Raw genomic sequence first — 23,907 nt, forward strand, 5'->3', positions numbered from 1 at the left:
TCACCTTGTGGATGGTATGGGCTGGTTCTGGTCTTATGAACACCCAAAATTTGACAGAGATGTTTAACAAGGTCTGACTCAAATTGCCGCCCTTGGTCTGTATGTAAGACCTCTGGAATGCCATGCTCGCAGACAAAATTCTCAAAAAGACACTTAGCCACTGTAGCCTTCTGGTCTTGAATAGCATACAGGTTAACATATTTGGAAAAATAGTCCTGAACAACAAGAACGTACCTGTTTCCTCGACTTGTAACAGGAAGTTCCAGTATATCTGCAGCCACTTTCTGAAGTGGTGCTGTCGCTGCCACGGTCTTCATGGGTGCTTTATGACCAGGGATTGGAGTGCGCCTGGGACCGTGGGTCTAAACCGAAAGGTATTTTTGGAGGACATTTAAATATCTGAAGTGTGTCATCAAAACATGAACAAATTGAAAATCGGCTTTTGGACTCAAATTTAGATTTCTTGTGTTTGTCTGAAACGTGGTTAACTAAAACTTCTCCTAGCGCTGCTTTGGCAATGCCTGGGTATAAACATTATAGACAGGATAGGAAAATTGGTAGAGGAGGAGGGCTTCTTATTTATGTTAAAGATTATTTGACAAGCAAACAAGTCCATCTTGAGTGTTCTAACGAACTTGAATGTATTGCTGTTTTAATTACACTATCTCCGCAAATGTCTTTTATTATAGTTGCAGTGTATAGACCGCCTTCATCTGATATTTCATTCTATGATCATTTTAAAAACCTCTTTAAAGAAGTGGATATACGTAAAGAGTGTATTGTTATGGGGGATTTCAATATTAACTGGTCTGATAAAAAGGCCAAAAAGAAACTGAAGGAGATAACTAAATTGTATGATTTTATACAAATGATAGAGACCCCCACACGTATCACAGCTACTTCACGAACTTTAATAGATCTTATCTTTACTAATAAACCAGATAGAATTACTAAAACTTTTAACTTTTTAACTGGATTATCAGATCATAATTTAACTCTCATATCTAGGAAGTTAAATAAAAATAGGTTTGTTTATCATGAAACCACACAGAATGAACAGAATTGTTCTTTTAGAATACCAAAAAAGGATATGAGTGCTTTGAAGAAGAGCTTGGACAGATTGACTGGGTATCCCTTTCATCTACTGAAGACTTGGAAACAGGGCATAAAATGTTTATAGAGGAGATAAAAAATATAAAAAATAAATATATAAAATTAGTTAGAAATAGGCATAGAAAGAATAACCTACCATGGATTTCGGAAGAGGTATGGATGCTCGTGAAAAAGCGTGATAATGTTCTAAAAAAAGCTATAAAATCTGGTTTACGACAGGATCGACTTATGTTTAATAGCTTAAGAAATAAGGTGGTTAAGACACTACGGCAGGTTAAGGCACAATATTTTATTAATATTTTAAATGAGGCTAAAGGAAATGGCAAAAAAGTGTGGCAAACAATTAATCAATTGATAAAGAAATAATCTAAATCATGTATTAAATGTATAACAGACACAAGTCTGTTATGGTTTGCTACTACATACCAAAAGGGGGCGCTAGCATACTCAAGTATGAGGTATAAATCAAGGTACGTAGTAGAAGAAGACAGATTATGCAACGCGCCAAAAAACTAACGAAGAAGAAGAAGAAGACAGATTTGTTTGAGCAGAGTGAAGCATGGATTACCTGCTGCATCGTCTCAAGTCAAGATGTCCTGATTGAGAAACTTTTGGTTTCCTGCTCAATCGAAGTAAGATATTATTTTTTTCTATCTGTGCAGGGTATTTCCAGCAATGTGTTTTCTGATGTTATTTTATGTTTTCATAGCTAATGCGTTTGTGTTTGCGATCATGCCATTTTTCTAATGTTAGTTCATCTGTGTTTATAGAAGGACTCCTTGAACATTGTATGTGAAATTATGGTGTAATTCATTGGAAGCAGAGATCAAGTGGATTTCTGTTCTATCCTGAACTTTGTTGGCATCGCTTGTGGATCCTGTGGGATTTTGCACACAAGGATTAAGATCAACTTCTTTCTATGTGATTTTCTTGATGGATTGTTGGGAGATTATTTTTCTTCTGGGATTTTTCTACATGCACGGATTTTTTTGCTTTACCTCAAACTACAAGGAACAATTTCATCAACGGACAATCTTTAACAAATTGTCTTGCAGTCATCATACTCCCAATATAACTCCTTATCTGAATTAATTTTTCATTTATATTTGATTCAAAGATTTGGTATTTAGTTATTTTTGTTTGTTTGTTTGTTTGTTTGTTTGTTCAGTTGTTGGTTTTTGGTGCTATAATTTCATATGGTATATAAACTATTCATGACGCTTAATTGCTTGGTTTCAAACTGTCTAATTTATGTTTATTGTTAGATATTGAGTCCTCCCAAAATTCAGATTTATGACAGCCTCTTACCCAGAGTAGTAGGAGTTTTGTTATAAATGTTCAGAATTAAATCATGAAGGAAGAATACTTAATAAACCTGATGAAATTGTCGATACTTTTAATAATTATTTTGTTGACTCAGTTCAAAGATTGACTGATAAATTTGGTACCAGATATAGAGAACTTAACTCTGTTAATTCAGCTGAACCTGCTTTTGATTTAACAACAGTATCAGAAAATAAGATTCAGAATGTTATAAAAACCTTAAATTCATACGCTAAAGATATAGATGGTTTAACTTTTAATTTTTTTTAAAAATAACTGAACATTTTTTAGTACCAGTCACACACCTTGTGAACTTATCGATTAAGCAATCTGTTTTTCCAAATTGCTGGAAAACTGGGATAGTTACCCCAGTCTTCAAAGCAGGTGATCCACTAAACGTAGCAAATTATAGGCCAATCTCAATTTTGTCAGCTGTATCAAAAATAACAGAAAGAGTAGTAACTGAGCAATTTGTAAATTTCTTAGACACACAAAATAATTTATTGTGCCCCATGCAATTCGGGTTTCGTAAACGGCACTCTGCGGAAACTGCTGTATGTTATTTCATTGAGCAAGTGCGATTAAAATTAGATAAGGGTGGGGTTGTGGGTGCGGTGTTTCTCGATTTGCAAAAAGCATTTGACACGTTAAACTATAATATTTTATTATCTAAATTAACTCACTTTAATTTTTCTATGCAAACAATGAAATGGATTGAGTCTTATCTTATATCAAGGAAACAATGCACCCGGATTAAAACACGTATATATTCAACAAGACACTGTTCAACAGGGGTACCTCAGGGGTCCATACTAGGACCTTTACTTTTTAGTCTGTACTTGAATGATCTTCCAGATGTTTGTCCTGATGCATTTATTCAAATGTACGCAGACAATACTGTGATTTATGTACATGCTAAAACAAATGAACAGGTATCACAAAAATTATCTGCTGCCATGACCAAAATCTCAGACTGGTTTAATCAGAGTTGTTTATCGTTAAATGTCCAGAAAACTGCTTGTATGTATTTTAAGATTAGAAAGATGGAGGAGGTTGTACCAGATATATTGGTAAATGGTGAAAGATTACAGATTGTATCGGAATTTAAATACCTTGGAGTTATTTTAGACACTCACTTAACATTTGAAAAGCATGTTAAAAAAATTGTTTGTACAGTTACACCCCAACTTTTAAATTTATACGGAGTCAACTTTCAGCAGAAGCTGCAAGAATCTTTCTGCACTCTTTTATCTTTTCTCATTTCTCTTATTGCATTACTTCATGGTCCCAAGCTGGAAAATCTACTCTTAGACCTTTACATAGTTTATACAAATGTGCTGTAAAAGTCTTTGATAAGAAACTTGACAGACATCATCATTGTCTTATAATTCAAAAACATAATCTTTTTACCTTTAAAAACTTTGTAATATTTCACAATTGTTGTTGAATGTATAAAATTGTGAATGATCTTGCACCTCCACCTTTAAGTCCATAACCCCACAAATCTACACTCAGGTTAGTAACGGACTGAAGTACAGTTTAGGTGGAGCAGTGGGGCACACAAACTGATATTTTACACACATTGGCATTAGTTATGTATACTTAGACTGAGTAGGCTAATAATGTTTTTTTTCCTTTTAGAGCAACAGAGACCAATCTAAACAGGGTGAGCCTCACCCACTGATTATGGTGAGATTATTCTAACTAAGTGTCTGTGGGTAAACTCTGTGTGATTATGTAAAGCTAAATTGGTCAGCCTGATTTTATGGTAATGGTCATGGCCTCTGGTCAAAAGTAATCTTACCTTAATTCAGTGTGTTCAGATCGATGGGGACTAAATAAACATATTCTAGAATGAGCAAAGTGGGTACAGCCTCTAGAATATTAGTCATCGCCTCTGTCTAATGACCAAGACTGACAAGTTTGTGAGTATGAGATCGTACGCCTGGCTGGTGTGAGACTCAAAGCGTTAAAGGAATCCGAATGAACGAGTACAATAAGAGTAAAGAGTTAAATAGAATAATCAAATGTCTAGATCAGTCGTTCCCAAACCTGTCCTGGAGGACCCCCAGCCCTGCACATTTTGTATGTCTCCCTCATCTATCACACCTGATTCAACTCATGAGCTCATTAGTAAAGACAGCAAGACCTGAAATGGGTGTGTCAGAAATAGGGAGACATACAAAATGTGTAGGGCTGGGGGTCCTCCAGGACAGGTTTGGGAACCACTGGTCTAGATAAATTATCATATAAATGGTCAATAATCAGTTGACATTCTAAAGTAAATTCGAGGTCATAATAAAATGGAGTCAGATAAAAGTTTACTTGGAATTAAACTACTTTGCCACACTGAAAAGGCTGAACCCGCAAGAAACCTTCCCCGTCCAGTGGGAAACAGCCGCTGGGCTGATTGGGCCTTACAGGGCCTTACAAGACATTGTTAAAACAGTCATGTGACTGCAGTGGTTCAACCTTAACCCTGGATGTAAACAATGTATGAGAATGACACAGAAGAGAAGATATTGTTGAATAAAGCCTAGTTCCTGTTTAAAATCCGGGTACTTCAACCAACAGTTGTAGGAACTATGAAAAGGTTTCTCTGGTGTGAAAGCCCCTCATGACTTGAGCGTGATCTGGACATGCTGCTGAAGAATGGCACCTCTGAGGAGCAGCAGAGAACAAGTTGTAAAGCTTCTGAACTACGCCAAAGAAGCTGATGTCAAAGTTCAAAAAGGGTCAGCTTTGCCGCTGTGCTCTGTCACGATTACCCGCGCGGCCAATAGAAACGGGGCATCCAAACAAGCATAGAAAGCAAAATGGACGAAAAGATTGTACTGTGTGTGTCAGATATGATACTGTAGCTGTATGAGCTGTATGATACAAGTTTACACCCCTATAGAGACGTTGGAAGAAAAGCTGTGTCATGGAAACACATATCAATTCAAGTTGGCATGCCAGGTGTGTTTTATGTCAGGTAGCTTGTTTTTGGTAGGCAACATGCGTAAACATAGCGTAAATTACGTGAAATGGACACGGGCCGCAGCAGCATCTGTTAAGTCATTTTTCCTCCTCTCGCCTCCTCCATTACTTCATTGAAATAACACAGATAAAAAAATACTATAGTACGTTATTATAGTGTTTTCTACAACTATAGGGTATATTATACTAAAGTTTACAGTAGTAAAAACTAAAGTATACTACAGCAGTTTATCAGTTCACTATAGTTAATATTACAGTATGCTGTAGCATTCATTAACAAAGTGTTGTAAATAATATAATATATACAGTATACTACAATTTACTATAGTATGGTTCAAAAACACTAATGTATTTACTATAAATTACTATAGTATATATTTTTTCATCTGGGAAGCTCTGTTGTAAATGCAATATTATAAATACACTGAAAAACATTCAACAGTTTGTAATGTGATTAACTGCAAAGTATATGGTCCATACAGTTATTTTTTTTATTACATTTTTATTAAAACACATCATATAGTAGGAATGACTGTCTCATAAACATACAGATTTACAGATTTAAAGTAGGCATGTCAGGTGTGTTTTAAGTCAGGTAGCCTGTTGTAACAGTTTGGGTTTTGATAAGTGTTCCCCATGGATAGCTCTGTACCTGTTAGAAGTACAGTTTTCAAATGTGTTATTAAAAAAAAGTAACACATTTCCTCCACTTATTTAGAGGATGATTGTAAAAGGCATTGGAAAAATCTCAGGGACAGATATATAAAGGAGAGAAAGGCCATGAGGGAGAAGAAGAGTGGTGCAGGGGCAAAACAGAAAAACACATGGAGGTATTTCTCCATTATGAGTTTCTTGGAGCCTCATGTCAGAGAGAGGGCCACTTCCTCCAATATGTCCCCGTCTCTAGAAGAGAGATCCTCTATCCCCCACGCCCTCCAGGTTACCTCATCACCACTGATTGGTAACCCAACTGAAACCTTTACCCTTACCCTGACTCCCAGCTCCCCGTCTACTCCTGCAGTTCTGGCCACTGAATCTTCTGATACTCAGTCTGTCTGACCCTCCTAGTCTAACCGGGGAGCCCCCATCTACCTCAGCACCCCATGTATCGCATGTACCTGCAGTACCCAGCGCTCCACAGCCTACGCCAGCACCAAAAAGATCAATGAAGACCAAAAAAAGTCAGTGGCAGAAGGATGAGTTTGATAATCAGTTGATGAATGTGCTCAACCAGTCTGCAGATGAGGAGGAGCTTTTTCTTTTAAGTCTGGCCCCACGTCTCTGAAACCTGTCACGTGAAAAAAAAAAGTGAAGTTCTTGTCTGTTTTACATAGGGCTAAATTTTCCTGAGAAATAACTTCTTGATCTCATTTGTTCCTTGGTGTCAGCTTTAATGTTCGAATCAGTGACGTAGCCACGGGGGGGCCTGAGGGGGCCCCAAATTTCTGATCGATTTGTTATTCTCACGTTGATTTGTTACACTGATGCATATGCTGCACGGTAAAATGCAACATTTGTTTTTAGACTTATTGGTTTGATTATTTCAAGCGTTTCGCGTAGCCTCTGCTGTTATTATCTTTGTGCGTGAGAGTTCATGATTATGCGGTGAGTGGCAGTGTGAAGCAGAAACCGAGGCTTCCCATTTCCAGGACGTGCATCTCAACGCAGTGAAATCCGAAATTGAATGAAATATGAGGCTGTGCGGACTCAAACTTTGTTATGTAAATCAAACATGCTTTTTCTCTAGAATTGTCTTCGCTCCTGGATTTAATGTTGCTAGAAGCTATTAACCATCAAACTTACATAACTGACTGTTAAAACAACACCTATAAATTATAAAGAAATTAAGTATCTTTTTGTATAATAGCTCCATGAAGACTTCAGATGCAAAAGCCTCTAAGTGCCGTCTGAAATTTTCTGACTGTCACACACACACACACACATTTATTGTGACACGATATTTCAGTATTAATGTAATGAAGAGACTCTATAACATCTCACTGTCACTGATTCATCATGAGCTCAAAGCATTATGGGTAGAGTCTCTCTACAGTCTGTTCTGATTCATCAACACAGCTTCACTGATCCATTGTAAACCCTAAACCCAGGATAGAGCGGTTGAGTGAATGTGGTCTGGACTGTGTGGATGAGGATCATTGTGTTTCTGTAGACGCTGTAGAAGGACAGAGTTCCTGCACTGTGATCCACATACACTCCTACTCTATAGTGATCCACATACACTCCTATTATACTGCTGATGGGCTTTACAGGGAGATCAGTCTGTATATTTTTGTGTCTGAATGAGTAACTGGAGCGAGAGCAGCTCAAACTCCAGGATTGATCATTAGATCCAAACCAACACTCATCACCTCCCTTCCTGCTGATGCTCTTATATGACACTGATATATCCACAGTATCTCCACTCCACTCAATCTCCCAGTAACAGCGTCGATCACACACACTTTCTCTACACAACACCTGAGGAACATCAAATCTGTCTGGATGATCAGGATACGACTGGAGATCTGGGAAAGTGCCAGTAATCACTGTGTTATTCTCAGACAGACGGAGGCGTTTATTCACTGCGTTCAGATCCAGAGTGAGCCGATGGGAATCTGATGGAGATAAAACACATCACAATCAGGAATCATCAATCTGTCTATCTTTTAATCTACAAACCCGATTCCAAAAAAGTTGGGACACTGTACAAATTGTGAATAAAAACAGAATGCAATGATGTGGAAGTTTCAAATTTCAATATTTTATTCAGAATACAACATAGATGACATATCAAATGTTTAAACTGAGAAAATGTACAATTTTAAGGGAAAAATAAGTTGATTTTCAATTTCATTGCATCAACACATCTCAAAAAAGTTGGGACAAGGCCATGTTTACCACTGTGTGGCATCCCCTCTTTTTTATAACAGTCTGCAAAGGTCTGGAGACTGAGAAAGTGAAGTGACATGTGGCCATGTATGGTGACCCATACTCTGAATTTGTGCTCTGCATTTAACCCATCCAAGTGCACACACACAGCAGTGAACACACACACACCGTGAACACATACACAGCCACTGCTGCGGCGCCCGGGAAGCAGTTGGGGGTGCGGTGCCTTGCTGAAGGGTCTCACCTCAGTTGTGGTATTGAGGGTGGGGAGAGCGCTGGATATTCACTCCCCTCACCAACAATCCCTGCCGGACCTGAGACTCGAACCCATGACCTTTGGGTTACAAGTCCGACTCTCTATCCATTAGGCCACGACAGTCGTGCTCAAGTTTAGGAATAGGAATGTTGTCCCATTCTTGTCAAATACAGGCTTCTAGTTGCTCAACTGTCTTAGGTCTTCTTTGTCGCATCTTCCTCTTTATGATGCGCCAAATGTTTTCTATGTGTGAAAGATCTGGACTGCAGGCTGGCCATTTCAGTACCCGGATCCTTCTTCTACGCATCCATCATGTTGTAATTGATGCAGTATGTGGTCTGGCATTGTCATGTTGGAAAATGCAAGGTCTTCCCTGAAAGAGACGACATCTGGATGGGAGCATATGTTGTTCTAGAACTTGGATATACCTTTCAGCATTGATGGTGCCTTTCCAGATGTGTAAGCTGACCATGCCATATGCACTCATGCAACCCCATACCATCAGAGATGCAGGCTTCTGAACTGAGCGCTGATAACAACTTGGGTTGTCCTTGTCCTCTTTAGTCCGGATGACATGGTGTCCCAGTTTTCCAAAAAGGACTTCAAATTTTGATTCGTCTGACCACAGAACGGTTTTCCACTTTGCCACAGTCCATTTTAAATGAGCCTTGGCCCTTTTTATACCCAATCATGTTGCCAATTGACCTAATAAGTTGCAAATTGGTCAACCTGTACCCGTGGGCACGTTTTCGCGAGACACAAAATTACGAATTACATACCGATGCGTATGTCTCACTGCAGTTTCCAACAGAAACTGAAACTCAAATCAAGAACAGCGGCGATTCGTCCAAAAAGCAATGTCATAAAAACGTATCGTATTCACCCTATTATCAGCTCCGGGGGGGGGGAATGAACACGCTTTTAGTGCCACTCAGTGGACATTTCGCATCGAAACTGCAGTGAGACATACGCATCGGTACGTATTTCGCGACTCGCGAAAACGTGCCCACAGGTACGTTTTCGTCATGCGACCAGGTTGAAATTGGTTCTCCAGCTGTTCCTTATTTGTACATTTAACTTTTCCATCCTCTTATTGCTACCTTTCCCAACTTTTTTGGAATGTGTAGCTCTCATGAAATCCAAAATTAGCCAATATTTGGCATGACATTTCAAAATGTCTCACTTTCAACATTTGATATGTTATCTATATTCTATTGTGAATAATATATTTATGTTTATGAGATTTGTAAATTATTGCATTCCTTTTTTATTCACAATTTCTACAGTGTCCCAACTTTTTTGGAAACTGAAGTTCACTTCATCATTTGTGTTGAACGAATTGAAACTGGGCAGTTCCCAGCATGCTTTGCTCTGGTCTGGATCTATTCCAGAATCTTGAGTTCAGATCTGACGAGTTCATGTAGGATTTGTCTCAGATCTGAACTTGATTTAGGATCTTCTCCTCTCTCACAGAATCTCATCTGTAGTTGTGAATCTTAAAGCCTCCATCAGTTCGGTGATCGACTCTCATCGCTGATCTTCATGGTTTATCATTAATAAATGTGACGTCATTCTCAGACAGGGATATTTATAGCAGCCGCTTGAATAAAAGACATTTCTCTGTGAATGTGTTCCTTTTGAATTATTTTCCATTCATTGACTCACAATACACTGATATAAAGTTGGTTTGACGTTTGACATTCATCAGTTTCAACACACTTCAATAGCTCAATAACGATTAAACATATGATCAAAAAACAGGTTGTGTTTGAATAGTTTGAAATGTAGCAGAGAACACAGGGTAGTTTGTGTTTAATCTGCTGTATCGCAACATATTTGTGGGACCATCTACAAAGTGCAAAACGAAGAGGAAAACGTTCACTTGTTCCATCCATATGATTTACTCTTAAAAAAAAGGTGATCAATATATAAAGTTGTTTTGACGTTTGACATTCGTCAGCTTCCATACCTGCAAACTAGTCGCTTTTCGGCGAAATTCACCGTTTTGAATCAAAATATGTCATTTATGTGAATAGTGTCGATCTGAAGAGTTTTTTTGTTCTCGGGTGTCAGGGTGAGTTTCAGGCACAATAAACCTCAGAAGAATTGAAAATGGGCTACTTTCCCATAGACTAGAGTGCTACCATAGACGTCTCTCGAGCTGTCGTGATCTTTTTTAGCGCTCTGTGGTGTGACTGACACATCGCTGAAGCACTTCAGTTCAAACAGAAGCAGAGCTCACATGAACTAATTATCTCTTCCGCTTTACAACATGAAATAAACATGAATGGATGAATGGTGAATGAATACCTAAGGTATGTTGAAAGATCCAGTACAACTTACTGAAATCAGTATTATGTCATATGTAACGTTAATCGATCAATCATTGTTTCAACCGCGGAAAAGCGACAATAAAATAGCTTGTAAAAATGTCACAGTTACCGTAATATTTACCTCAAAAAAGCCGTTCAATGTCAAAAAAGCCAGTTAGTCAGCTACAAAAATGAACTTGGAGAGGAGCATTTTGATATGTGACTATAGGCCATTGCATATTCATGTACTTAACATGTGCTTCAGTATTGAATGAATAAAACCGTTTTATGACGGCCACCATTTAAATGTGTAGGTCCATGTTAAAAATGAGTAGAAACAAAATTATGTAATTAAAAATATATTGTAACCTTACTATAAAACTTACTTTTGTGCAATTTATAGGTAAGTAGCATACAAATCAATTAATTTTAGCCTTTAATATTATAATCATGGGCGAGGCTAGCCCCTTTTTAGGGGTGCTTCAGCACCCCTAAAAAGGAGCTCAGCACCCCTAAAACTTGGAGTAAGAAATGTTGTTATTCTAAAATTTTTGTTCGTCTTTTACAAGGTTAAATAATGTCCAAAACATACTCCGTAGTTTGTGGTTTAAAATGTATGTGTTAAGGATGAAAATGAAAACCCTTAGCAAATGGTGTCATACTCTTCTCTTCTTCTACTTCTCCTCTGTACCTGCACTGCTCAGGACGACTGTCATCCAGCGCGAAACACACGCAGAGTGAGAACCTGTTTTGTAGTGTTGTGAATCAACTAAGCTGCTCCAAAGCTGTGTCTCACACTTCTTTCCTTTTACCTAGAGTTGTTCCGATTCCGAAACCATATCGGTGAGTACTGGAGTCAGTATCCTGAATCACCATGGTACACCTATATTAAGTGTTTATTTTCGGACTATTTTAGTCCAGCGGGTCGCCGCCGCTGTGCAGCACAGGACCTGGGTGACTCGTCCATAGTCATAAACGGAGAGAAGGTGCGCCTGTTACAAAATATGGACTTTAAGCAACAGCTGCTGATGGAACGGCACCGGCAACCGGAAGTAAACGGTTAACTGCCGTAGCTAAAGAATGCAAAAATTACTAAGCAACAGTAAAGAGGACGGTGTAGGGGATAATTTAATCATTTGACAAAATACAAAAAAAGAAACTGATTTTAAAAATCAAGAGAATGGTTGCTTTGGGTATTTACTGATATACAGAGACAATTACAATGCCACATACCATAAAACATAATATTAACTTTCTTTATCTGTCACGTAGTAACGACTACGGCAAATCAGCTGTTCTCGCGTAGTAGACGGTTGCAGTAGAACGTCACAAAGTAGCAGTTAAAGTTGCACATGTGCAATAGAATGCCGTTGCCGTTCCACCAGAGACTGTTGCTTAATTAAAGTCCCCAATGTTCTTCCGCAAGACGCACACAGTTCTGTTTATTAACTGCTAGAGCGTGAAACAAAAACAGCAGCGCGACAAATAAACTGCGTACCTGTGTAGTGCGTACGTGTGTCTCTGTTGTTAAAGTTTATTGTTAATTTGATACTCATTTTAACAATCGGGAGTCATGTAAAGCTAGTGATGTCTATTGAGAAGGAGTTGCTTGAAAAAATTGAACACCAAAGGGTCATTGACAGGTTTCCCACCCTCAAAGTGCGGCGACATAGATTAACTCTCCCAAAGTAGAGCCAAATGGGGATTCAGGGTGATTCAGGGGAAGTATTTCAAAGATTTCCCTCTCTTTCTTTTTTTATATCTTTACTTTCTAAGTATTTTCAAGACCTCTGTAAATAATCTGGATATTTTGGACTTTTTGGTTTTACCTTCTTTTTTTCTTTTTTCTTTTTTTGCTCTTGATGTGAAGCTTGTTTTATTATTATTTATTGATGACTTATATTGGTTTATGAAAGTTCAGACAGGCGTGCAACCAGATATGTTAGAGATGGCCATTTGTAAATAATTTACAGAAGATGAATTACATTTTGTTGTCCAAATACCTGTTACTTTGTTCAATGACAATAAAGTTGAATCTAATCTAACCAATCTGATAACCAATCTTGATACAAAAGGAGGCACATGGAGTTAACGGTCAGGAAAACCAGCTGAGTGAAGAAGGTTTTGTGTTTGTTACAGGGGGCTGTCTGTGTGAACTCTCACAATTAAGCTGGTGTTCTGAAAAGGTCTCAAAAAAAAGAAAAAAAAATCTGGATTTTGGAGTTAGTTGAATCAATGTTAAAATTAGGGCTGTCAAATGATTAATCGTGATTAATCGCATACAAAATAAAAGTTTGAGTTTGCATAATATATGTGTGAGTACTGTGTGTAATTAATATGTATATATAAATACACACAAATTAATGTATATATTTAAGAGAAATATATTATTTATGTACAAAATATTTGTATTTATATATAATATAAATGATATAAAAATATAAATAAATACATATACTAAATATTTCTCAAATATATACATGAATGTGTTTGTATTTATATATACATAATAATTACACATAGTACACGCACATATATTTGGCAAACTCGAACTTTTATTTTGTATGTGATTAATTGCGATTAATCGTTTGACAGCCGTAGTTAAAATGATAAAGTTATTTTTCAATAGAAATATTTTTTGTTTTTGTGTGAAAAGAGGGTGGGTGGTGGCAGAGGGGCTCATTGGGTGCTCAGCACCCCTAAAGCTCTGACCCTAGAATCGCCCCTGATTATAATGATGTACCAGCTGTGGTTCCCTGTATGGTTTACATTAGTTGAGAGAGATTTTTTCTTTGAGGAAATTTGCCATGTACTGTACCTGATAGGCCTAAATTAATCAATATTGAATTGAAGGTGATCAAATCAAAATCAAATCGCAAGCTTTGGCTGACTACCTTAAACAAAGCATGTAAATGAAGTGTGCAGGTATAGGAACCCAGCCCCAGACTCTAGAGTGTTGGAAGTCCTAATTCAGTCATCATAACTATTCAATAAATGGGTCAGGGCCATTAAAGACAAAAGGTGAGAGTCACAGTAATCTAAATAATAAAGATACACCTATATATATACAAAAATATATACAAAAATAATCTAATAAAGAGAACAGGAACTGGCAGAAAACTATTTCTGGAAACTTTGCTAAACAGAATCTGATGTCGTCATCTTTACCTTATGCTAAACACAATGTACTTCACCTTAGTATTTCATGTGATGTTATGTCAGGATGTAGGATCAGCAGATCATAAACAGATTCTTAAATTTGTAATCCCACACTAGGTCCTAAAAGAACTGCTTTCATTTGGTTTTACTATCATAAGTGATGCAGAAACAATGCTATTGAGATTCAAATCTGCTAATAAATTTGTATAAATACACATACACTAATTCTTTAATCTAGAGGGTGTGTGTCATTCCCGGTTCCTAGAAGAACATTTTAAGACTATCTCTACTTCATCTCAGGATGCGTTAATGATATTAACATGTTTTAAAGCCAAAAATAAATGCATCCATCCATCATAAATATAATCCATACGGCTCCAGAGGGTTAATAAAGGCCTTCTGAAGTGAAGTTGTGGGTTTTTGTAAGAAAAATATGCATATTTAAAACTTAATGTAAAATAACTAGCTTCCGTCAGACGACCGTACACATACTGCACAACTCGACTTACACCACAAGAGTAACCCGTGACGTGAAGTCTGACGCAGGATGTAGGAGTATCGTAAGATTAGACTAGTGACTATTAGACTATTAGATTAGTGTGAGCAAAATATGGGACAAATCGCATCCTGTGATTTGATACGGGACGCATCATTTAACCTTTAATGCTGTATTTTACAGGATGATGATGGTGGCATTGTGGCAACCCTACGATAGCAGCGATCATTACTGAGGACACTCAGGGTTTGTGAGATATTGTAAAACATTAATCCATTTCTTTGTGATTTGCTGCTATCACAGACTGTGTGTGTGTGTGTGTGTGTACTTACATTTGTGTAGTCCAGCTGTAATCCTGATCTCTCCTCCATGATCCACACTAGAAAACACACACAGTGTCACATTCACACACAGACACAAGCAAACTTTTTAGATTTCTGAGGTCATTTCTGAATTTTCTATTAATTCATCAAAATAACAAGAATGAAGAGAGTAATTTCCACTAACTATTAAATTCACTTTTATGTTGTTTTAGATCATAATCATGTGTCTGCAGTGTGTAAATAACAACCATCCTGTTGTGGTAAAAATCCATCCACTCAGTTCATTATTTTCTGTGACAATAATACAGTCCTTCCACATCCGTTAAACCTGTTCCAAGATGGCGCCTGCTGGTGTGTTGGCTGCTCGTCTTTCTCTGTGTGCTCAATGTGTTTTATTGTTAGTCTTTTGTTCTCTTCCTCAACAGAGCCAGTCTCTCTGGACTTATGATCGGCAAACGCTACTTCATATTCAAACAGTTGTATCTAGTCTCTCTGGCACGGATAAATGGCATATTCCTCCCTGAATGCAGAAGGAAGCACGGATGTAGAGCAGGTGTGTCTGCTAAAACAAGGAGATCTCGGATCGCTTCGGCCTCGAGGACGGGTGATTTGCGATTCCCATGTCTTCGTGCAGTTTATCCGGAGGAGTTGTGTGCTCGCCCTAGGCTCTCTCTCCCAAGATTGTTCTATCGCAAGAGTGGCCCGAATCTGGACAATTTGCGCTACCTCAGGAAGGACGACGATCCCGGAGGTACATGTGTGACAATCAGGAATGCTTCGGTAAGGATGGCGTTAGTCAATGACAGATCCCTTACAAATAAGACATTCATCTTAAATGACTTTTATACATCAAATGATTTGGATCTAATGTTTATTGTGGAAACAGGGATGAACGCAGTGGATCTCATGCCTATTATGGAAGTAACTCCAACCACATGTGATTTTTTTTAGTTCACCTAGGAACTCTGGTCGGGGTGGTGGCCTTGCTATCATTTTTAACAAATGTTTTAAAGGGAGACTATTACCATCCATGAACTATCAGACTTTTGAATCCCAAGTAATGATGTTGGACTTTAAAAAACCATTACTTTGTGTAAATGTGTATCGTCCACCTAAATATCACAAAGATTTTATTGAGGATTTTTCTAATTTCCTCTCTCATATTATATCTATGTCTGATTCGATTTTAATTGTCGGAGATTTTAATATTCATGTTTGTTGCCCTGGAAAACCTTTAGTAGAAGAGTTTCTTGGATTGTTGGACTCACTTTAATTTGACTCAGTCTGTGATGGGTAGTACTCATGAACGGGGTCATTCTCTTGATCTTGTTTTATCATTAGGAGTTTCTGTATGTGATCTTGATGTTATGGTGAACAGTTTTTCAGATCACTATCCAGTAGTATTTAATGTAAAGCTTCCGAGTATATCTCGATCCTCTTCTCCGTCTGCTAAACTTTATCGCACTATTTCTCCCTCAATGATAATGGTATTCTTAAATGCTTATATTGCTGCTCCATCAATCCCTTGGATTGAGTCTGCACCACCTTCTACTGATCCAGTAGAATTAGCTACAACATTTAACTTGGTCTGTTCTAACATTTTAGATCTTGCTGTACCATATAAAAGAAGGAAAAAAGAGTTAATATGCAACCATGGCTGAATGAACAGACTAGAGCTCTAAGGCAGGAATGCAGAAGAGCAGAAAGAAAATGGAACAAAGATAAATTGCATTTTTCACTTCAAAATTTGAGGAATAGTTTGATTAAATATCAAAAAGCCATAAAGCACTTTAAAGAAAGCTATTTTGCAAATATCATTGCTAATAGCTCTGAGTCACCACGAGAGTTATTCACTGTGGTCAACAGACTTCTTTGTCCTAGAATGAAAGTAACTTTGACTCCCTCATTAGCAACATGCAATTTATTTGCTAATTTTTTTGTTGAGAAGATTATTGGGATTAGAACCAGTATTGGTACTCCTGCAGCAAAATTGAGTGTAATGGAAACAACAGGATTCTGTTTTAGTCAGTTTGAAACTGTATCACTCTTGGAAATTCATGATATTATTCGTCATTTGAAGCGTTCATTCTGTCCCAGTGACACTGTCCCTGTACATATTTAAGGATGGCGTTGATATTATCAGTCTGAGTATTTTATCAATTATTAATAGTAGTCTTTCTAATGGGGTTGTACCACCCTGTTTAAAGCAAGCTATTATTGAGCTCCTCTTGAAGAAAGACAATCTGGATGTCTACGACCTAAAAAACTATCGTCCCATATCAAAACTTCCTATTTTATCAAAGATTTTAGAGAAAGTAGTTTTTAGACAATTAACTACTTATTTAACTAAGCATAATATTTAGATAAATTCCAATCAGGTTTTAGACGTAGACATAGTACTGAGTCAGCACTCTTAAGGGTAGTGAATGATCTGTTGCTCATAAGTGATACAGGGAACCATGCTGCTTTAATACTTTTGGATCTCTCTGTAGCGTTTGATACCATTGATCATTTGATTCTCTTGAACTGGTTTAAGCAGTTTGTCAGGATACAAGGTACGGTTCACTCATGGTTTGCTTCTAGTGAAGGTTGGTAATTTTTCATCACATCCAGAACATCTTACTAGTGGGGTTCCCCAGGGGTCCATTTTGGGCCCTATTTTGTTTTTAATATATATGCTCCCACTGGGATGAATTTTTAAAAACTATGGTATCTCGTATCACTTATATGCGGATGACACGCAGATCTACTTGCCTATAAAACCTAATAGTACTAATTCTTGTGCTACACTCCGTTGCTGTTTGGATGAAGTTAAAGATTGGATGGCAGATAATCTGGTTCAGTTAAATGAATGTAAAATGGAAATTATGATTTTTGGCCGTTCAGCGTTGAACAAGGCGGAAATTGACATACTAGGTCCATGGGCTTGTCATTTGCAGGACAGAGTGAAAAACCTAGGAGTCATCTTCGATTCATCTCTAGAATTTGACAGTCAAATAAAAACTGTAGTTTGGAATTGTTTCTTCTATCTGAGGGCAATAGCTAAGTTAAAATCAATCCTGTCAACTAGTGATTTAGAAAAAGTCATCCATGTTTTTATTTTCTCCAGGATAGATTACTGTAATGCAATTTATTCTGGAACCTGTCAGACTTATGTTGCATGTCTCCAACTTGTACAAAATGCGGCGGCTAGAATGCTTATGAAGGCTAAGAAGACATTTTTAAGATGTGCTCGTATCAAATTGATATAAACGGTATTGCCACATTCCATATCGTATATAAAAAATATATCAATATATCATACAAAGTCAATATACTGCCCAGTCATAGTAGTATCCTTTCAATGTTTAAGGGTATTCAACGCAGGTCAACACACTGAATCAATGCCTCTTATCTCTATGAAGTGAAGCTTCATCTTAAGCGTCACCCCGGTGACACATTGCTCATCGGTTGAGCTTTGTATAAAGTGGCACACATTATTGCATACACTATTTCACATTTGAACTTCTTAGGAAAACCTTCCACCTAATTCACAACATGTGTTCTTTACCTCGTTCTAATGTTGTTGATCTCAGGAGTATTCTAAATGAGCGACCGTGTGCCCAAGGTAATTTACATAAAACACACCCAAACCATGTCGTCACTGTCAGCAAATATGATGCTCTTTAAAGATGCATTCACACAGCAAGTTCCTCGATCCAAGAGTGCAAAACAAGTTCAAATGCAATAGACACCTTTTATATGGACATTACAGACCTTTGATTAACCAGCTGTTCATATGTGTATCTGCAACTTTATGCAGAGCTACAGTACCTCACAGCTTCAGCTATAATTCACCTTTTCTTTACCTCTTCTGATATATATATATATATTAAAAGGGGCTCTATGTAGGAATGACACCCAGTGGTCGAAATAGGTACTGCAGTCCAAATTCAAAATATTATTTGCCCCACCCCCTCGCTCAAAGACGCGGGTGGCCAGCTTGAGGACACGTAACAAAAGGGAGCGCAATTGACAATGAAAGCTGAGGAGACTTACACACTGTAAGCTGATGAGTTGATTTATCTGTGTTTTAATATGCTGCCGTTCATAGAGATATTTAGATGGATGCAGAGGCTTTTTAGGTCAGGTAGAATTTGCAATTCTCTGACCCAGTTTGTTTGCTGGTTTCCATGGCTGCAATGCGCGGCGTTTTCTGCCAACTGGCAACCTGTGATGTCGAAATACTATTGGATAAACTGGCAGCACACGGTTTCACACAGACCAAAACATAGACAGACATTCCGACACAGAACGCACATTTCAAAGTAGAATATCTGGCTGTAGCATTGTTTTTCTGAGAAACTAGTTGGTGAACTTAGCATGTTTCCTAAATATCTGCAAACATATTGGGGTATTTTTATGCTTTATTAAAGTAAAAATCTTACATATAGCCCCTTTAAGATCTCACATTTTTTTGTGAATTTAGAATGAATTGTAGAGTGAAAGTTATTGATGAATCATGATTTGTTTGTGAAAACGTTTGTACACATATTTCACACACAAATTTGTGCATACGCATGCTTAGTGAATGAGACCCTAAGGTCTATGAAAAAAAAAAATTCACACCTTAGAACGTTAGTCATCCAATCAGATTCAAGCATTGAATGTCTCTGCAGTATAAGTAAAGCTAAGCTTGTTACAAAACTCCTCCAGCTTGACATACTTGAGTTTGTCCAGGCTGTAGTCTTGATGGTTGAGTTTATCGGAGAGCTGCTTCACTCCTGAATCTCCTGGGTGATTGTAGCTCAGATCCAGCTCTCTCAGGTGTGAGGGGTTTGAACTCAGTGCTGAAGACAGATAACCACAGCCTTCTTCAGTCACCATACAGCCAGACAGCCTACAAACACACACAGCAACAGCAAACATGACATTAGTTTGACAATCAGATCAGTCATTATCACACACTGACCTGTGCAGTTTGCATTTGCAGGTATTTTCTGTAGATCCAGTTAGAAAATTAACAAAAGTGTCTGTGGAAATTTACTAGAGTAAAAGTTTTCATTTACTTTTATTAATGTAGTGAAGTCAACAGACACATTTGTACTTATTTGCATTATAGAAAATGTTTTTCAAACATTTACATTTATATCTGCCATTCAGTAGGTATTATTTATTTTTAACCATTTAAAAAACCTCCAATAATTTTCATTGACTCCTTTTTTTCTAATTACATTGTTTTGAATTAAAAATATAGTTTACATGATTCATTTCATTTTTAATTGAACATAATTAAACTAAAAACATTAACATAGTTCTTTTAAGAGGGAATGTGTGCATATTATAAATTAAATATTATTTACAAATAGTTCAAATTTATGGAGCCAAGCACAGGACATGCAGATAAAAATGCAAATCATTTGCACACTTTACTAAGTTGTTCCCTCAATTTCTTAAATTGTGCGCTTGATTTAGCAAATTAAGGGAACTAATTACAATTTCATATAATTGCCATTTGTGTGGTGGTAATTTTGGACCTTGGCTAAGATGCTAAGTGGTACACCGCACACAGCCACTAGATGTCGCTACCAGATTGTGTGTCAGAAGCAATCCATGCAATAAATAAATGTATTTGAAACAGCATTTTGCAATATGTTTAGTAATCACACTTCATTGAGAGCACATGTCAAAAATAAATTATTGGTAATTTATTGTGATTGCATTGTGTTAATTTTATGGAAAACCATTTACCTCAGTATCTGCAGTTGACAGTTTGGACTCTTCAGTCCATCAGAAAGAAGCTTCACTCCAGAATCCTGAAGGTCATTGTTACTCAGGTCCAGCTCTCTCAGGACAGAGTTTGAGGACTGTAGAGCTGAAGACAAACTCTCACAGGACTTAACGGTGAGATTACAGAACTGTAGCCTGTGTAGAGAACAAAACAAACAGCAATATGAATGTGTATTATTATAATCTGAAGCACAGGTGACTTTCAAATTCTTGAATGTAGTAATTTAGTTGGGGCAAAGCCAAAACCATCAGATGTATTCGGTGATTATTGAATTTAAGAAAGAATTTAAGACTATAAAAAAAAATACATGGCTTCCTTTAGATTATATAAGTGTAAAATGTTTCAATAATTCAACTCTTCATAAAGCATCAAACCAGGGCAGTTTACCAAATATTTTATGTAGTTTATTTGAATATTTCGTTGATTGTCACCACTGTTGAGGTTTGTATGACGAGTGTTCAAATCTAAATGTGTAATGTTTAAAAAAATGTACAAACGATATGAAAGACAAGCTGTAGTCACCTTGTCTCATTTTTAATGCATCACACATATTTTTTTTATCACAACAACTGATTCACATTTAATACCAATACCACTCTTTCTGTTTGCTTTATCATCAAACTACAAAACAGCAAATGCTAAATTCATGAATGTGATCATGTTTTGAAAGTGGAGTGATTGTTGTCAGTGTTTCTTACTGAGCTGATCTGGATTCTTTAACCACAGGCAGAAGCTTCTGGAGAACTTCATCTGCTGTATTTTGTGCTCCAATAAACTGTTTTAGATCAAAATCAATCTTCTGGTCTGATGTCAGCAACACATAAACCAGAGCTGACCACTGTGAAGAGGAGAGTTTAGTTTCTCCTATTTTTCCAGATTTCAGATAACGCTGGATCTCCTGCATCAGTGAATCATCACCCAGTTCATTCAGACAGTGGAACAGATTGATGGATCTCTCTGGAGAGCGATTCTCCCTGATCTTCTCTTTGATATACTCAAGTGTTTCCTCTTTGTTGTAGGAGCAGCTTCCTGCCTGTGTCAGTAGTTCTCGTAAGAGAGTCTGATTGGACACCAATGAGAGACCCAGAAGGAAACGCAGGAAAAGGTCCAGATGTCCATTCTTACTCTGTAAAGCCTCATCCACAGCTGTCTGATACAGCTCAGATAATGAAACATGTTTTGATGAATTATTTTGGAACATGTACATAATCTTAGACAACAGACTTTCTTTGCTTTGGTCAAACACATTTCTGTTCTCGTTTATAAAGTAAATGTGTGTATATAGAGCTGCTAGATGTTCCTGAAGGCTCAGATGAACAAAGCAGAAGACTTTCCCCTGATACAAGCCCAACTCCTCTCTGAAGATCTGAGTGCACAATCCTGAGTACACTGATGCTTCTGTCACATCAATGCCACACTCTCTCAGGTCTTCCTCATAGAAGATCAGGTTTCCTTTCACAAGCTGCTGGAAAGCCAGTTTCCCCAGTTTGAGAATCATGTCTTCATCTTTCACTTTCTTCTCATAGTCCTTCTCATGTTTAATGTTGGTCTGAATGATCAGGAAGTGTGTGTACATTTGAGTGAGAGTCTTGGGAATATCTCTTTTCTTTGCTTCACACAACATCTTCTCTAGAACAGTGGCTGAGATCCAGCAGAACACTGGGATGTGACACATGATGTGGAGGCTCCTTGATGACTTCAGGTGTGTGATGATCCTGTTGGCCAGACTCTGATCACTGATTCTCTTCCTGAAGTATTCCTCCTTCTGTGGCTCATTGAAGCCTCGTACCTCTGTCACTCGATGCACACACTCAGAGGGGACAAGATCAGCTGCTGCTGGTCTGGAGGTGATCCAGATGAGAGCAGAGGGAAGCAGATTCCCCACAATGAGGTTCATCAGCAGCACGTCCACTGAGGCTGATTCAGATATATTACACAGTTTCACTTTGCTCTTAAAGTTCAGAGACAGACGACACTCATCCAGACCATCAAAGATGAACAGCACTTTATATTCATCACTGGATATTTCCATTTCTTTAGTTTCAGGGAAAAAGACATGAAGAAGACCTGAAAGACTGAGTGTTTTGTCCTTCGTGAAGTTGAGCTCTCTGAAAGGAAGTGGAAATATGAGCTGGACGTCCTGATTCTCTTTCCCTTCAGCCCAGTCCAGGATGAACTTCTGCACAGAGACTGTTTTTCCAATGCCAGTGACTCCCTTTGTCAGCACAGTTCTGATGGGTTTGTCTTGTCCATGTAAATGTCTAAAGATGTCATTGCATTTGATTGGTGTGTCCTCTGTTGCTGCTCTCCTGGATTGTGTCTCAATCTGTCTCACCTCATGCTCATTATTGATCTCTCCACTTCCACTCTCTGTGATGTAGAGCTCTGTGTAGATCTCATTCAGGAGTGTTGTGTTTCCCTGCGCTGCTGTTCCATCATTCAGACACTGAAACTTCCTCCTCAGGTTTGATCTAAATGTGTTGAGGCTGTAGGATTTATGACTGTAAAATAAAAACGCCACATTATTACATGGGTTAATAAGCACAATGCCTAGTTCTGTATCAAATATTCAAATTCAAATATATGTTATAGAAATGTTTTACCTGAGATCAGGCTGTGTTTCTCCACTCTTTAAATGTATTGACTGATCTATAGACGTATCACTCTTCATAGCTCAGTTCATCAGAAGAGATCAGAACCAGAGTCTAAAACAGAGAGAGATCATTTGTGAATACTTCAAATTACTGTCTCCAAAAACTCAATTCTTTATTCATCATTAAAGAAATAACTTTAATGTGTTTTACATCATAAAGTAAAGATAAAAATACCCACAAAGAAAGCAGAAGAAGAATGTCCTATCTCTTGTAGAAAATACATGATAATATAGAATGTCATACTATAATCATGTTTTTATAGAAATGTTATACCTGAGGCCAGTCCGTGTATCTTCACTCTTAAACTCTATTGGATGAATCATAGACGCATCACTCTTCATAGACACACAGCTGGGCTCTGGTTCTGATCTCTTCTGATGAACTGAGCTAAAACAGAACATCCTTTATGATTACAGTCATCTTTAGATAATATGCGTTCAAAATTAAAAAAAAAAATACATAAAATAAAATATGAAAAACACTTCAGGAGGCTTATTGTTTTCAATAAATATTAAACTTTTTAAAAAACAGAATAATAATAAAAAAAAAAATCTGTAGACAGTCATTTCCTCTATAACTTAAAAGGATATTTAATGAGTTACTCAAAGTACCTGTATTGTGGAAAATGTTCAT

The 23,907-nt window shown here is 37.4% G+C and overlaps 1 protein-coding gene across 1 annotated transcript; it reads right to left on the reverse strand.

Moving 5' to 3' along the window:
* Positions 1–5,995: 5,995 nt before the first annotated feature.
* LOC137035717 (NLR family CARD domain-containing protein 3-like) lies at positions 5,996–23,639 on the reverse strand. Its single transcript, XM_067409259.1, has 7 exons — positions 23,548–23,639; positions 23,224–23,325; positions 21,319–23,121; positions 20,581–20,754; positions 19,556–19,729; positions 14,860–14,906; positions 5,996–8,030 (listed from the first exon to the last, which is right to left on the reverse strand). The coding sequence occupies exons 2-7, from the start codon at positions 23,289–23,291 to the stop codon at positions 7,483–7,485; spliced, it is 2,814 nt and encodes a 937-aa protein (XP_067265360.1). The 5' UTR covers positions 23,292–23,325; positions 23,548–23,639; the 3' UTR covers positions 5,996–7,482.
* Positions 23,640–23,907: the final 268 nt, after the last annotated feature.

Source organism: Chanodichthys erythropterus, chromosome 14 (assembly GCF_024489055.1).
Source record: "Chanodichthys erythropterus isolate Z2021 chromosome 14, ASM2448905v1, whole genome shotgun sequence".
NCBI lineage: Eukaryota > Metazoa > Chordata > Actinopteri > Cypriniformes > Xenocyprididae > Chanodichthys > Chanodichthys erythropterus.